Source organism: Nannospalax galili, unplaced genomic scaffold (genome assembly GCF_000622305.1).
Source record: "Nannospalax galili isolate Female #2095 unplaced genomic scaffold, S.galili_v1.0 scaffold787, whole genome shotgun sequence".
Lineage (NCBI taxonomy): Eukaryota > Metazoa > Chordata > Mammalia > Rodentia > Spalacidae > Nannospalax > Nannospalax galili.
Window position 1 is genome coordinate 1,741,069 of NW_008356318.1, and position 14,228 is coordinate 1,755,296.

At 35.2% G+C, this 14,228-nt stretch overlaps 1 protein-coding gene across 2 annotated transcripts in view; it reads right to left on the reverse strand.

Moving 5' to 3' along the window:
- The window catches only part of Vwde (von Willebrand factor D and EGF domains), a 64,377-nt gene that overhangs the window by 11,703 nt on the left and 38,446 nt on the right, over window positions 1–14,228 (reverse strand). For both annotated transcript variants that reach the window (XM_029556886.1, XM_029556885.1), the window contains exons 17-25: window positions 12,252–12,502; window positions 11,015–11,234; window positions 9,249–9,386; window positions 7,643–8,206; window positions 5,780–5,875; window positions 5,601–5,696; window positions 3,721–3,816; window positions 2,997–3,092; window positions 1,703–1,798 (exon numbers count right to left, since the gene is read on the reverse strand). In XM_029556886.1, the coding sequence (XP_029412746.1) occupies window positions 1,703–1,798; window positions 2,997–3,092; window positions 3,721–3,816; window positions 5,601–5,696; window positions 5,780–5,875; window positions 7,643–8,206; window positions 9,249–9,386; window positions 11,015–11,234; window positions 12,252–12,502 (1,653 nt within the window). The remainder of the gene's footprint in view (window positions 1–1,702; window positions 1,799–2,996; window positions 3,093–3,720; window positions 3,817–5,600; window positions 5,697–5,779; window positions 5,876–7,642; window positions 8,207–9,248; window positions 9,387–11,014; window positions 11,235–12,251; window positions 12,503–14,228) is intronic.

Below are 14,228 nucleotides of genomic sequence, written 5' to 3' on the forward strand. Positions count from 1 at the left end.
TATATATATATGCCCTATAGATTTTAATTTGTGTACTCAAATGGCCTTCAGCACAGGTCCAGCCACTGGAGCCTGCATAACCTACTCCAAGAGTCCCATCTTTGAAAGAGACTCTCTCTGAGGAAAAATATTCCTTTTGTTAAAAAAATACCACAAGGAATAGCTATGATTAAAAATGTAAAAGCAGAGACTGGAGAAATGGCTCAGTGGTTAAGAGCACTCGCTGCTCTTGCACAGGACCTGGGTTTGGTTCCCAACACTCACATGACAGCTAACAACTGTCCATAATTCCAGTTCCAGGGGATCTATGCCTTCTATGGCCTTTGTGAACTTTGCATGACATGAGTGCACTTACACATGTAGACAAAATACTCATACACATCAAATAAGAATGAATATAAATAAGTAAAAATTTTGAAAAATGTAAAAGTAAACTCTAAATTGTTTGTGCTAGATAATCTTGTTATGATTAATAATCTTCCACAAAAGCTTGAATGTAGAGATAACTATATACATACATACATATATATATATATAAACATGTATACGAGCTCACAAGGTGATATGATCTAATAGAGTCTTGATCAAGCATGAAAGCCAGGAAGCCTGAACCCTTACAATAGACTTACAGGAGACTTCCAAATCCTATGCCTACTTTATTGCGACTAGCCAGTTCCCAAGCCTGCTCTCTTCTTAGAACAAGCTATTCCTCAGGCCTGTAAAACAAGGTACAAGTTCACTCAGCAAGCTTTAGTTCAATTTAATATTTTAAAGATTCTCTCTTGAATCCAGTGTTGACAGACATTTTGGGGAGGAGCATGCTCTATACCTACAGCAAGTGACATGGCAGATGGCAGCTTGTCATTTGCCTTTGACTTTCTCTTCTCAAAACTTCATTTCTAACTCTTTGTCATAGATTTTGCCATAATCTCTTAGTTTCTATGCTTTTCACTAACTTGGTCCTCTTTCCATTTCACAAGCCGGTTACTAAGAGGGACTCTGAATTAGAGATGCTCATTCCTTATATCCATCTCCCATGTATTTGAGTGATACTTTCTTCTTTACTTCAGTTTTCTCCTAAGAATCTCAACCAACTGCCCAACAAAGGATATAATTATAAATTGAACTGCATTATAAAAGGTATTAATTTTATTAATTAAATTCTGAAGACGTTCTGACATGTTAAAAGAACTACATATGGTAAAATTCAAAAACTGAAGATTCAGAAAACATAAATTTAATGACATTAGTTTTTGCCTACTTGCTCAAGCTTGAAATGTTACTATCAGATTAACTGATAACACTGAAGCATTAACTATATGGAGGAAAATGCTAAAAGTGATCTAAAAAAGGAGAATAATGATCTTTACGTCTCTACATCATCTTGCATAGAATTGTGCATAGATGACAGTTCACAAATGCTTAGTGAAACTAAAGTCAAGAAAGATCACGGGAAGATGTGAGATAGTAGGTCAAACATGTGTGAAAGATTTTTTGCATTGAAAGCAACAAAAAATACATCTATTCCATTACAAACTGGAAGAGAATGTCACATTTTCATTTCACATCTTGATCCTACAAAACTGCACAAATGCCAAAGCTGAAAATCTAACATAAGCTGAATAAACAGAAATGCTGACTTTCCATTTTGTACTCCTAATTTTCCTCTTTCCTTTTTTACTTATAAAGAAGGAATAATTACCATTCTGACACTGTGCACCAAAGAATCCATCAGGGCAGAGGCAAGTGTTTGGCTTATAACAGGATCCACCGTTGAGGCAAACAGGATCACACAAAGCTAGTGAACAGCAGAAGAGGAAGAGATTTAAAAAGTGCTATTATTTTAAAGCTGAACATGGTCCAGAAGTACAAAATGAAGCACAATGAAGTGTTTTTACTACAGTAAAAATAGCAAATAGTGCATCAGATTTTACCAAAAAGGAGGGAAGCAAAATACTCTGTAATTGCTTTGAAAGTATGTTCATTATATTAAGGTAAGAATGTGTAGTGTGAATGATTAGCATTCAGTGTGTCCTTGGTAATAACTAAGTTAAGAAAAGGCAATTCAACTCAAGGACACTAACAAATACATGTGGCTATTTGTACAGCTTTGCCTCTTTCCCAAATGAAATCGGAACACATCACTGAAGCTTTTATGTGTGCAAGTGCATGGCTGATACTTCATCACCTTTTGTTTTGCTTTGAAAGTACCTCCGATTCTATTTTCTGCCTAGATTTTATTCAATACCCAACACCTATTACAAATATTATTTTCTTCCAAATTCAAATTGCTAGAGATAGTTAATGTCTTGGCTTCCAGTAATTTGTGACTAATTTATGATTCTTATCCTAAACCAGCATGCTTCATAGTCTTTTATAAAGAAGTAATTATATTCCATGTCTCTTTCACTAATTTTATGATACTTGAAGTAAGGACAAGTACCTTTATTTCCCTTTGTGACACACTTCACATATAGTTGGCACATTATAAATATTGAATTAAATTTTCATTGAGAAAAGTCGTTAGATCACAGAAAATTAAATTAAACACAAAGAACTGCAAACATTGCTACCCAAGAAGCAAGCTTGACACTATGACAAATAAATGGATTAACATGACAGGCGTCTGCCTAACGCCGAGAATGAACAGATGCTTAACAAGTAAAATGTCTATGCTGTGATTGAAAAATAAAACTTTAAACGAAGAAAATGAAACACAGGAGCTCTGAGTCCACAGCAGGTGAGTTAATGGTGGAAACATAAAGATAAAAACATACCGATTGGATGACATAGAATGTTGTAAGACACTGTAGGTTCAAGAAAAGCAGAAAAAAAAGTGAAGATGAAAGATAAGAATGTGAAGAAGCACACATAACCGCTTCATATCTGCCCTGTCCGATCTGCTTTGTTTCTGGTATGCAAGGCTTTAGGACACTGGCACTTTTCAGGCTTTTTTTTTTCATTGATGTGTTTATTGCAAACAGTTCTGACTTTACCTGTGCTACACGTGGGTCCATACCAGCCAGGCTTGCACTGGCAAACATCTGGTGCAAGACATTCTCCTCCATTTTCACAGTGCCTGTTACAGATCACTAAGAACACAGAACAAACATAAAGACAAACTGAGATTGCCATGGTCATATTGTGGCTACTACCTCATTAGCTCACAACTGCCAAATACCTCTATTAATGAATTAGGCCAGAGAAAAAGATCAGGCATAACTCATCCTCTGGATTTAGATATTCTCCAGTTCTCATGTTCAGCTATTTTCTTGCTGATAGAGATGGAGAAAGTAGGAAATGATTGTGCTGAACAAAAGTTGGCTGTTTGGGGAAAATTATTAGTTTACTGTTGAACATATGCAGAGATTAAATGAAATATGCAAACTAACAAATTTGAATTTCTAATATTTCAAAGACAAAGACACAAATAGGATTATTACAATCTTTCAGAACCAATTTCTTTATCTTTTATTTTTGAGACAAGGGTTTCACTGCGTAGCCCAAGATACCCTTGAACTCATGATTCTTCTCTCTTGGACTCCCAAGTCCATGGATTACAGCTACTACACCTATCCACACTTCTTAACCTTGATTCTGGTAACCCATAATTCCTTCAGTGCATCATCTTTAGTTAGGGTTTGGATTAATTTCACTTAACATTAAAGCCATAAGCTCACCAAAGGAGAAGTTCAATATATCAGACTATGAGAGACTTACATGTTTCACACCTTGGTCCTACAAAGCCATAAGCACAAGTACAGAGATTGCCAGGCAAGCACGTGCCACCATGTTGGCAAGGAGGTTTACAATGCTCTGCAGATACAGGTAACATTATTAAGTCAGGTCTCAATAATCAGTGCATATAAATATATGAAGCATGGTCACAATACAACCCTACTACAAGAATAATTTCGAATAAATTTAGTTCTCACTTACTATGCAGTTACTTTTCTGTGGGATCTGCTATATGAATTCACCAATCTGTACCATATTTTTATTTTTAAAGAAAACTAGAGAAATGCAAGTACGTGTGCAGAAGGTTTCTAAAAACTTTGGCAACTGCTTCCCAAGCGTCAAGGATCATTGGGGAGATAGGGGTGGAGAGATTGTAAGATCCAGAGATAGATGACCACAAGGAAACAGAGTTTTCCAGACAGCTGGTCAGTTACTCATACTAATTCACAGCAATGGTGACAGTATGCACAAGTCCCATGTAAGCTCAAGCTAGATAAAATCTCAGCACAGACATGGGGAAGTACAGGATAGACATAGGAAAGTGGGTAAGAAATCCAACTCAGTCTAAGGAACTTTTGCCAAGTGATGGCTGCTGGGAGGGGAAAAGACAGTCTCTTATGGGAATGGAACTCTTGGTAGGTTAACCAAGCTACAGTGAATGGATGCCCACTGAAGGACATTTGGAGGCACAAAACAGACTTTATAGGCTTTATTATATATACTAAGTATAATATATATAAGAGCATGTTACATTGAGTCGGGGAGGCAGTAGGGAGAGGTGGGACTAGGGGAGGAGAACGAAACACCATCAAATTATATTGTATGAGAATCTCAAAAATTCAACAAAAAAATTTAATATACTTTGGTTAATTAGGTGGAAATATATGACCTTAGGTTTCCTCTAAAATGTCAACTGGGACTTATGAATTCCTGCCTTACAAATAGAATACTTCTATATCCCCATAATTATGTTCAGTTGCAATTAGTATTGGAGGCTTCTGTTAGTCCGTTCCAAATTCACTGTGTTAGTTTGTAGATTTTTTTGTCATTAAAACGTTTAACAGGATTCTCATCTCATTCGTAATTGCGTGGATCATCTACTAAATTACATTCTTTAAAAAAGCTATTTAAAAATAACAAAAATTCATTTCTTAAAATAGCATCTGCTTTCAGAATGCTGTTCTGTAGATTTGCCACTTAATATTTTGGCCTAAATCATACACTTTACATGGCTGCAGATGTATTTCAAAATAAATTTTGGGACTGGAGAAATGACTCAGAAGTTAAGAGCACCGACTGCTCTTGCAGAGGACCCAGGTTCAGTTCCCAGCACCTACATGGTGGCTAATGGTCAGCAACTCTAGTTCCAGGGCATCCGATGCCCTCTTCTGGGCTCATCAGGCAATGCATGACACGGGTGCACTTATGTAAAATACTTATACACATACAAATAAATAAAACTTTAAAAAATATTTAAAATCGAGTTTTAGGTTTCTTCTCGAAACCTCATACCCTCAACTTTACTCTTAACAGTTCCTTTAAATCATCTTCGAAAATTCATTTAATAATTATCTTTGACCAATATATTTTGAGGGCTGTGTTACCTTATATATAAATCTCAAAATTTATTTTGGGAGATAATTTTGCCAGAGACAAGCTATTACTCTATGTACTTCCGAGTTCGGAAGTTTAAATGCTTAAAATTCCAAAATGAATGATTTTAGTGAGTATTTGAAAGGCTCTTGGACTGGCATTGGTGAATACTTATTAGTACATACACATTAAAAATAGATTTTAAAACATTTTCAAGGAAATGAGGTGTCATTTAGTCTCATATTTGAGATTTTAGTTGGAATTGTCACCTTTGTCGCAGGCTGCTCCACCGTGCCCTGGCAGGCATTCACAGATATTAGGCTTAATGCATTTCCCATGGTTTTCGCAAGCAGGGTGGCAGTTAGCTATATAGGAATGAAGTCCGTGATTTAGAAACATCAATTATCATATAAAATTTATTATGCAAACTAATGAAGTATGTACCTACCAGTTTGGCAGTTAGAACCAGTGTAACCAGGTTTACATTTGCATATGTTTGGAGCAACACACTCCCTGTTTTTCCCACATGAATGTCTACAGATGGCTGCAAAAAAATCAAGGAAAAATGGCTGAACTGTTACTATATTATACATGTCGCCCACAGATTTAGTTATACTAAAATTATTTAAATCCCCTGAAAAACACACATACACTATCTGAACATGAGTGCATGTATATACCTGAAGTCTGTATAACAAGAAACTTGGTGAAAGATAGGAAAAACCTCCCTTTGAGTTGTTGGTCAGGGTAGTTAGTCCAAGACACTCCAAATATAACACAGACTATTGCCCTTGATTAACTCCCAGAACTTGAAAGTAAGACCCTATTGCGGAAGGCAGGACAAACTTTGGACACAGGGTAGAGGAATGGAGATGGAACTGACCTGGAAGCCTCCCCCTTGAAGACTAACTTTCATAGTGGATGAACTTGCACTGAGGGACATCTGGGTACAAATTCTTGAATGAATAGGCCTTAATATATATGACAGAATGCATGAAATCTAGTGAAGGGGGCTGTGAAAGAGCACAGATGGGGAGGAGTTCTAAATTTGATTAAGATCTACTATATTAATTATACGAAAACTGAATAAAGATATACATTAAAATGTAAAAGTTTCTAATGTTTTCTAATGTGAATATTTCAATAAAGTGTTAAACCACAACTACTATATTTACACACAAGATGAAAAAAATAATTGCTAGAGTAAAAATTATTGTGTGGGGGAATTATTTCAGTAGCAGTGCCGAGCACAGAATGAATCAGCTAGACATAAAGTCATTTTTTGGAGAGCAATGGCGTTTCAGATGCTGTACAGCTAAATATTGATGAATGCCAGTGAAAATCAGAATCCCAAAGAGTAGGAGTCCAGGAGCACTTCAAAAGATGATATGGTTGTATTCCTGAGGGTCTCCAACCACCTATTGTATTCTACTGGGCATCTAATACTTCCCATGGTAACCAAAGTACATGAGATGCCTTTGTTTAATTTGTCAGCAATGAGAACTTTTATATTATAAACATGTACGTGTTGCAATTTGCTATTCCTCTTCTAACAGATATAAAGAAAGAGCTCCTTTAGGTAATACCGAGAACATAGGGATATGCCCAGTGCCTCTTTTGCTTAATTTTAGTCTCATACCAAACAAAACAGTAACAAAGCAAGTAACAGTAATAGTAACAATGAAAAGAAAAATAGTTTCTTCATTGCCACTGCCAAAGTTTTGATTTCCATTGAACAAAACAATGACTATACCACATAAGCATGTAGATAATACTTGTAAAATTAAAATGATACAAAGCTTGCTTGAATACAAAACAGAGAAACTCCATTTATGCAAATAAGGAAGTATGCCAGAATTAATCATTTGAAATACAAAGTGACTACTATAGGCTGAAATGAATCTTGGCCACAATACTAATAATGTCTGTATTCACATATGTGTTTATCTCTTTAGCTACTTAATAAAAATACATCCAAGCCCTCACATCTCTGCTCCCTCATCTGTACAATGGGAAAAGTAGTACACAATGTGTGGTTGCTGTAGATTATATGCTGCTTGATACAGAATGCTCCTATGGAACCTGGAATACAGCATGTATTTAATATATTATTATCTATAATATATTAAATAGTAATGATAGTATACAATATTAACAATAATTTTAAAGGCAATTCAGGAAACCAACTTTTTTTCAAAATATATTAAACTAGAATGAATAGAAATCATTAGAGAAAATGATAACGTCTTAGTTACAAAAACTTGAGTATGATGTAGTTTTCTTTATATGTTCTGAAAAATTTTCACAGTACCTCTGCAATTGATACCATCTCCATAATAACCAAAGGGGCAGCGTCCACATTTGAAGTAGCCATCTGAGGCTGGTACACAGGAAACACCCAGGAAACAAGAAGATTCAGTGCAATTTGAGATTTTGGCTGATTCAAACTTTTCTGGTAAAATAGTGATTGCTTTAGTAGTCAATGGCGTAAACCCATGCTGAGTAAAACTTTGGAAAGTCATGTTAACTGGAGCATTATGCACCCCTGTCTCTGTTTGGGCACTGCTCTGGATTGCATCTTCTACTTCACCATGAGAACTGTTTTGATTAATGCTTAAAGAGCTACCATTGTTTGCAGGAATTTCCATCTCATCCAATGAAAGATTTGTATCGAGAACACCATCCACATACTCATAAGCTGATATCAGATGAGAAACACCCTTCTTTGTATTATATATTGGAGTTGTAACAGAGTTCAGTGGTAAGTGGGCAATGCTCAGTGTGTTTATGAACTCTTTGATAGTGGTCATAGGACTGTGGGTGAAGTTTGTACTTGTTAGTAAATCCTCTGTTGATAGTGGTTGAAAGTTCAAATCTGAACAACCAAAACATAAATAAAAATATTAGTCAATAACAGTTATTAATGTTCTGCTCTACCCATAGTTTTCTGCCAAGTCATTCATTCTATTTAGTGTCTACAACATGTAATAACAGCAATCATAAAGAAACCAAAAGTCATGGTGCCTTACTTTGCCTTCCAGATAATCTTGGAAACACAAGGGAACACAGAATGTTAATGAGTATAAAGGCTAACAAGTAATAATTAACAAGTTTCTCTAAATTTTCCTTTGCTTATGTTTCTATATGTAAGCCTGAGAATTCAGTAGATCAGCAAGGAAAAGAACAAATATTGTGCTTCATTCTATAATTCTGAGGTTATCTTTCTAAAAGTAAAAATATTTGAAGGATAAATATATCAGTCTTCCAGAAGACAAATGTGAGGTTGGCACGGGCTCCCTCACACTTGTTACCTGCAGAGATAGGCCCGTCCCAATTTGAAGCACAGGGTGATAATTACACCATAAATACCAATTTCACATCCAAATAGGATCTTTTTCACTTAACTTCATCAAACACATAGCTCTTTAACATTGTCTTTTATAATTTAATTTAAAAATATTGATGTCCCTCCCTTTCTTTTGTCCCCTCTCCTATAAAACTTCTGTTCTCCCTGGGTAATAACCGTAAGAGTTTCATCTTTAACTTGGTCCGCTCTCTTGACCTTCATGTGGATATTGTATAGTCTTCTCAATATCTATCTAAACTGAATCCATTCCTTTTAAGGGTTGATGATGCTCTGTGAGGTATTCTTAAATGTCCTTCTAGGTAATTTTTTTCAAAAGACACAGAACACTTTTTATTGGCACTGTGGGGCTACTAATCATATTTCTTACTATCACGTGCTAACCTATTTAGTCATAGGGCACACATGATGTATTTTGGTATCCTGTGCATCTACTTACATATTATATTTAGGAAGAAACTGAAGGAATATATATGCATAAAAAAGAATGCAACTGGGTGACCTGAATTAGTTACATGCCACACAAAACAAAATACCAAGTAGAGGCTTTTACCATGACATATTTTCCCATCACCATGAAATCCTTTTGGACATGAGCCACAACCATAGGAGCCAAAGGTATTGAGGCACTCCACTCCTGGAGAGCAAGGCCAGGATTCACACTCATCAACATCTTCCTCACAGTTGTTGCCTATAGGAAATGTAGATTAAGAGTTTGGATTATTTAGTTTGAAATATACTATATATCTAACATTTGATTATTTGGTTCCTTTTACTCTTGTCTTATTCAGTTGAATTTTCAGACAGGGTCTTAATTTGTAGACCAGGCTGGTCTGGAACTAGATATGTAGCTCAGGTTAACCTAGAGTTCATATTCCTTTTGCCTCAGCCTCTTGAGCTCTAGGATTGCAAACTCAAGCTATCACACTTAGTTTTTCCTTCTCTTTACTTATTACCTCTGAACATCTATAGAAGTAATAAAATTATTATTTTTTAAAATCTCTATAAAATCAAATAGAAAATCAGTAATTAGATTTCTTTGCATGTTATACATTTTCATGCATAAGGGTTTTTTTCACTATAAATAAGATGACTTAGAAACTCATTAATACAGGTAGGCATGATGATGGCCAAGTATAACCCCAGTGCTAGGGCACTCATCCTAGGCTACATAGATTCTGTTTAAAAAATATTAACATTTGAGGTAAAAACTTATAGTATTATAAAATTTTACTTTTATAGTATTATAAAATTTTACCCATTTAACAACTTACTGGAATGAATAAATTCATACCATGAATGGATAATAGCCCTTATTATACACATAACCACTAAGTAATCAATATATGAATATTTTTCAAATATAGTCTGCAACACAGGACCAAAGAGATAGCCATATTCATATGTCTAAGTGATAAAGGTCATTTTGAAATGATAAAGAAAATTAATACAAGTAAATATCATTTTGTTGATCTATGTGAAAATAGATGCTTTTCAGAAAATCCAGTTAAATAACTGCATATTTACCTAATATTTACATATATATAACAGAAAAATAGTCATATGAGACTTTTTGAAGACTTGAAAAATTAATGCTGTTTGTCTTATGCATATTTCTAGAATTAGACATCTTAGGACAAGTAGTTAACCTGTTGATATTTCAATTGGTTCCAACTTTAATTTAAGCCACAATATTTCTAAGTTAGTGAATTATCAACACAGCATTTCTAAAATGATAAGATTTATATTTTCCCTGACATAATTTCTGTTATTCAATGTTACATTTCAATATCAATATGCTTAAATGTCTCTTTACCTGGTGAATAGATGTAGAAATGCTTGGAAACCTGCAACTTAGTTTCCTTGATTGCTGTCAGAATTATAAAAATGGGGGAAATTGCAAGAGTGTGTGAAAGCAATTTATAATGCAAAAAATAATCAGAAGATAAAAAATAACCAGATGTTTATATTGGAGCTGGAAGATGGCTCAGCAGTTAAGAGCACTGCCTGTTTGGCAGAAGACCCAGGCTCAATTCCCAGCACCCATATGGCAGCTAACAACTATCCATAATTCCACTTTGAGAGAATCTGATGCCCTCTTCTGACCTCTGCTGGCATTGTACAACATGGGTGCAGTTACATACATGCAGACAATACACTCATACACAAAAAAATAATACAGGAAATATATTTTGAAAACTAAATAAAATAAAATCTTCAGAATGTAGAATCAACTCATTCCACAAATGAGAATTCCAAGGAACTTTCCCTCCTAATATGTTCACAGTCTTATTCATTTCATGAAAAACCCCAAATTACCTTTGAGTGCAGGAGGACAGTCACAGGAGTAATTGTGTAAGCCTCCAATGCATTTTCCAAGGCCACAAGGGTTTGACTGGCACCCACTAGTATCTCCTTCACAAAGACCACCATGGAAGCCAGGCAAACAGACACAGAGGTATGCTCCACTTCCTGGAGGGAATGTCCTATCATACACACAGGATCCACCATTCAAGCAGTCACAAGACTTCACAGTCACCTACAAAAGAAAACAAAGAAATGTTTTTTTTTTACTATAATCATATTTAGTTCATGTCCCAGAAATCATGGCAGACATGTGTGCTTAAGTCCATGTATGATCAAATCTGGTATCTTTGCAAAATACATCTTTTGTTTATAAAATGGTGGTTAAGATAATGGCATTTATGTTCACTCTTAAGAGCAAAGCCAAAATAAATATGCTAGGAGAGTATTTTTAGCAATGTCTTAAGTTGGTGAATTTCTATTTATTTATTTTTTAAATAGATCTTTTTTCTATTTAGTTCAGACTGGCCTTGAACTTACAATTCTTCCTCAGCTTCCCAAGTACTGCCTTCATAAGCCTATAACATCATACCCAGTGAACAAGATGATCAGTTCCTATCGTGCAATCAAAATACTAGGTAATAAAATTGACTACATGGAAGCCACTAGTTAGCCACCTATGTTAGCCATAAATATAGAAAGCAAACAATAACTTCAACTACTAGGTTAAAACGACAGAATAGAAGTACCTTTCATCACAGTATATCTGTGTGAAAGTGTGTGTGCCAAAATTCAAGTAAACATATAGGGCACAAAAAGAGTTAATAAGAACTGAAGTTTCATGATTGACATACTAAAAAAAATAAAAAATAAAAGAAAGTGGTCAATTAATTCCTTCAAAACTTCTATCTATAGTCATGAGTTCTAATTCAGCATCTGAGATTCATTTGAAAGGAAATGGTATAATTATCAATCTTATTTTAGTCACGGGACTTCCATGGTGATGAAATGAGTGAGCTCTTCATCCTTGTCAGTCAGGTACAGAATATCACGTCAGTTGTCAATTTAGATCCATGTTTCCGCACTTCAGAGTATCTCTAAGGTTCTATGATTTTATAAGCAACAGTCAAACATGCAACATATAATAACTTTATTGCTCTATGATATTAAGTATATTTTTTATTCCTAGATTTAAACATGTTAGCTGTATTTTTAAAAGATCCAGTGACATTTATTTAACTATAACTATGACCTCAACTGTGACTGTAGTTTCAGCCTCACAATCATCCTTAAGGCGTAGATTGAATCTCTGGGCAATTTGTGACTCCGATTTCCATGTAAGAAGTCCTTCAGAGGAAACACTTGCTCCTTCAGGACCAGAATCCAGTGTAAAATGGACCTTAGAACCTTCTGGATCAACGGCCATGAACTGGTATTCAAAGTTTTCCCCATAAAATGCCTGTAATTTGTCTTGCAATGTTTGAATCACAGGGGGCTGGTTACCTGTAACAGAGAAAGCATTTAACCTTATACCTATGTAGAAATAGAAAAAAAGTATAATTCTGAATGTTCCCATAGGAAAGGCTTCTGATAAACTGAACTCTGCTTAAAGTTCTATTACCTGCTTGAATGTCTTCTGAATAAATTTACTTCCATTCTAAGTGAATGGAAAAGTAATTGGCAATTGCAGGTCTCAGCTTTGCTATGCAAGGCTCTGAACACTGAATACCACATAAAACACGTAAATGAATTCGCACAGCCCAGGTTGGAAGCCCTCCTCTTCTGTTTTAAGTGACTTTGTGCTGATCACTTCACTGCTTGGGTGGCCCTAGTGCTTTCTCTCTCTCTCTCGCTTTCTCTCTCTCTCTCTCTCTCTCTCTCTCTCTCTCTCTCTCTCTGTGCCTCGTGCTTCCTCTCCCCGTCTTGCTTTCTCTCTCTCTCTCCCTCTCTCTCTCTCTCTCTCTCTCTCTCTCTCTCTCCATACACACACATTCTCTTTCAACCTCACCTCCCTTTACTTTCTGTGTGACCATGCCCCTCATCTAACTTCCAAAGCTTTCTACACTGTACTTACTCCGCAGCTGAAATAGTTGAGAGCCAATAATCATAACAACCTCCTGTTCCTCTAAACTAAGATCCTTCTGGTGGCCAAGATCACACTCTTGTGAAGTGGTATAGGGTAGGTATAGTTCCTTTATGCTCAAAAAAAACAATCTAAAATATCTTTTTAACTGTTTTATATTTTTAAATGTCTATTTTTCCTTGCCTCTTATCTAAACAGAATTAAGAGAACCAACTTCACAGTATATTAGTCACATGCACATTTCATGCATACATGAAGCACTCACTCCAAGCCACCCCAGATCCAGCTCCCATTCTGTCTCACTATTGTAACTATTGTAACTATTGATCTTAATTTCTCCATCCTCAACACAAAGGGAGATATTTTCGGGCCTCTCACAGTTTTGAACACTATGGCTCTTCCATGAACCAGTCATGCCACAGCCATTAAAAGATATAGACACCACTTCAGAAGGTAGTTTTTGTTTTCCTTACATTACATTCCTCTTTCTCTGATTTATTTCCCTCAGAATTTTGTTTCCTTGAATAAGATTCCATAAGTCTTATGCCTAAGCATTGAATATGGTCTATTAGCTAACAGTAGTAGAATTCACATACACAGTGACACATATATCATAAAACACAGTCTAAGTATTAAGCATTTATTACTCTTAGAGAAAATTATATAGGTTCAGAGAATAATCATGTCTTATTGTATGTAATAATGCATGATCACCACAAGTAGAGAACTTGGGCACACATGGAATTATAGCTGTGCTTGGGGAAGTAAAGAACTGTTGTCTATGGCCACAATTTGAGGTATCATTTGGATGGAATAAAGGAAGGTACAATATAGATTACTAAGTCCAGATATCTTATTTAATAAATGATTAATCAAGCCCTTTGGAGCTGAAAAGATTAAATTCTTTGTCATAAAACAGCACAGAGGTAAGGAATATAAATGATATGTAACAATTAAAATGCTCATTTTTTCCATTAGCAATTCAAATTTTCCTTCATTATTAAATATTAAAATACATATCTTAAAACCTAGTAAAGTATGATGCTATAAATTACATACAGTCATACATAAATTAACACTGTGATAAGTTCAGAGAAATGCCTTGTTAGGTAGTTTTGTTATTGCATCATTGTGGAGTCTAAGCTG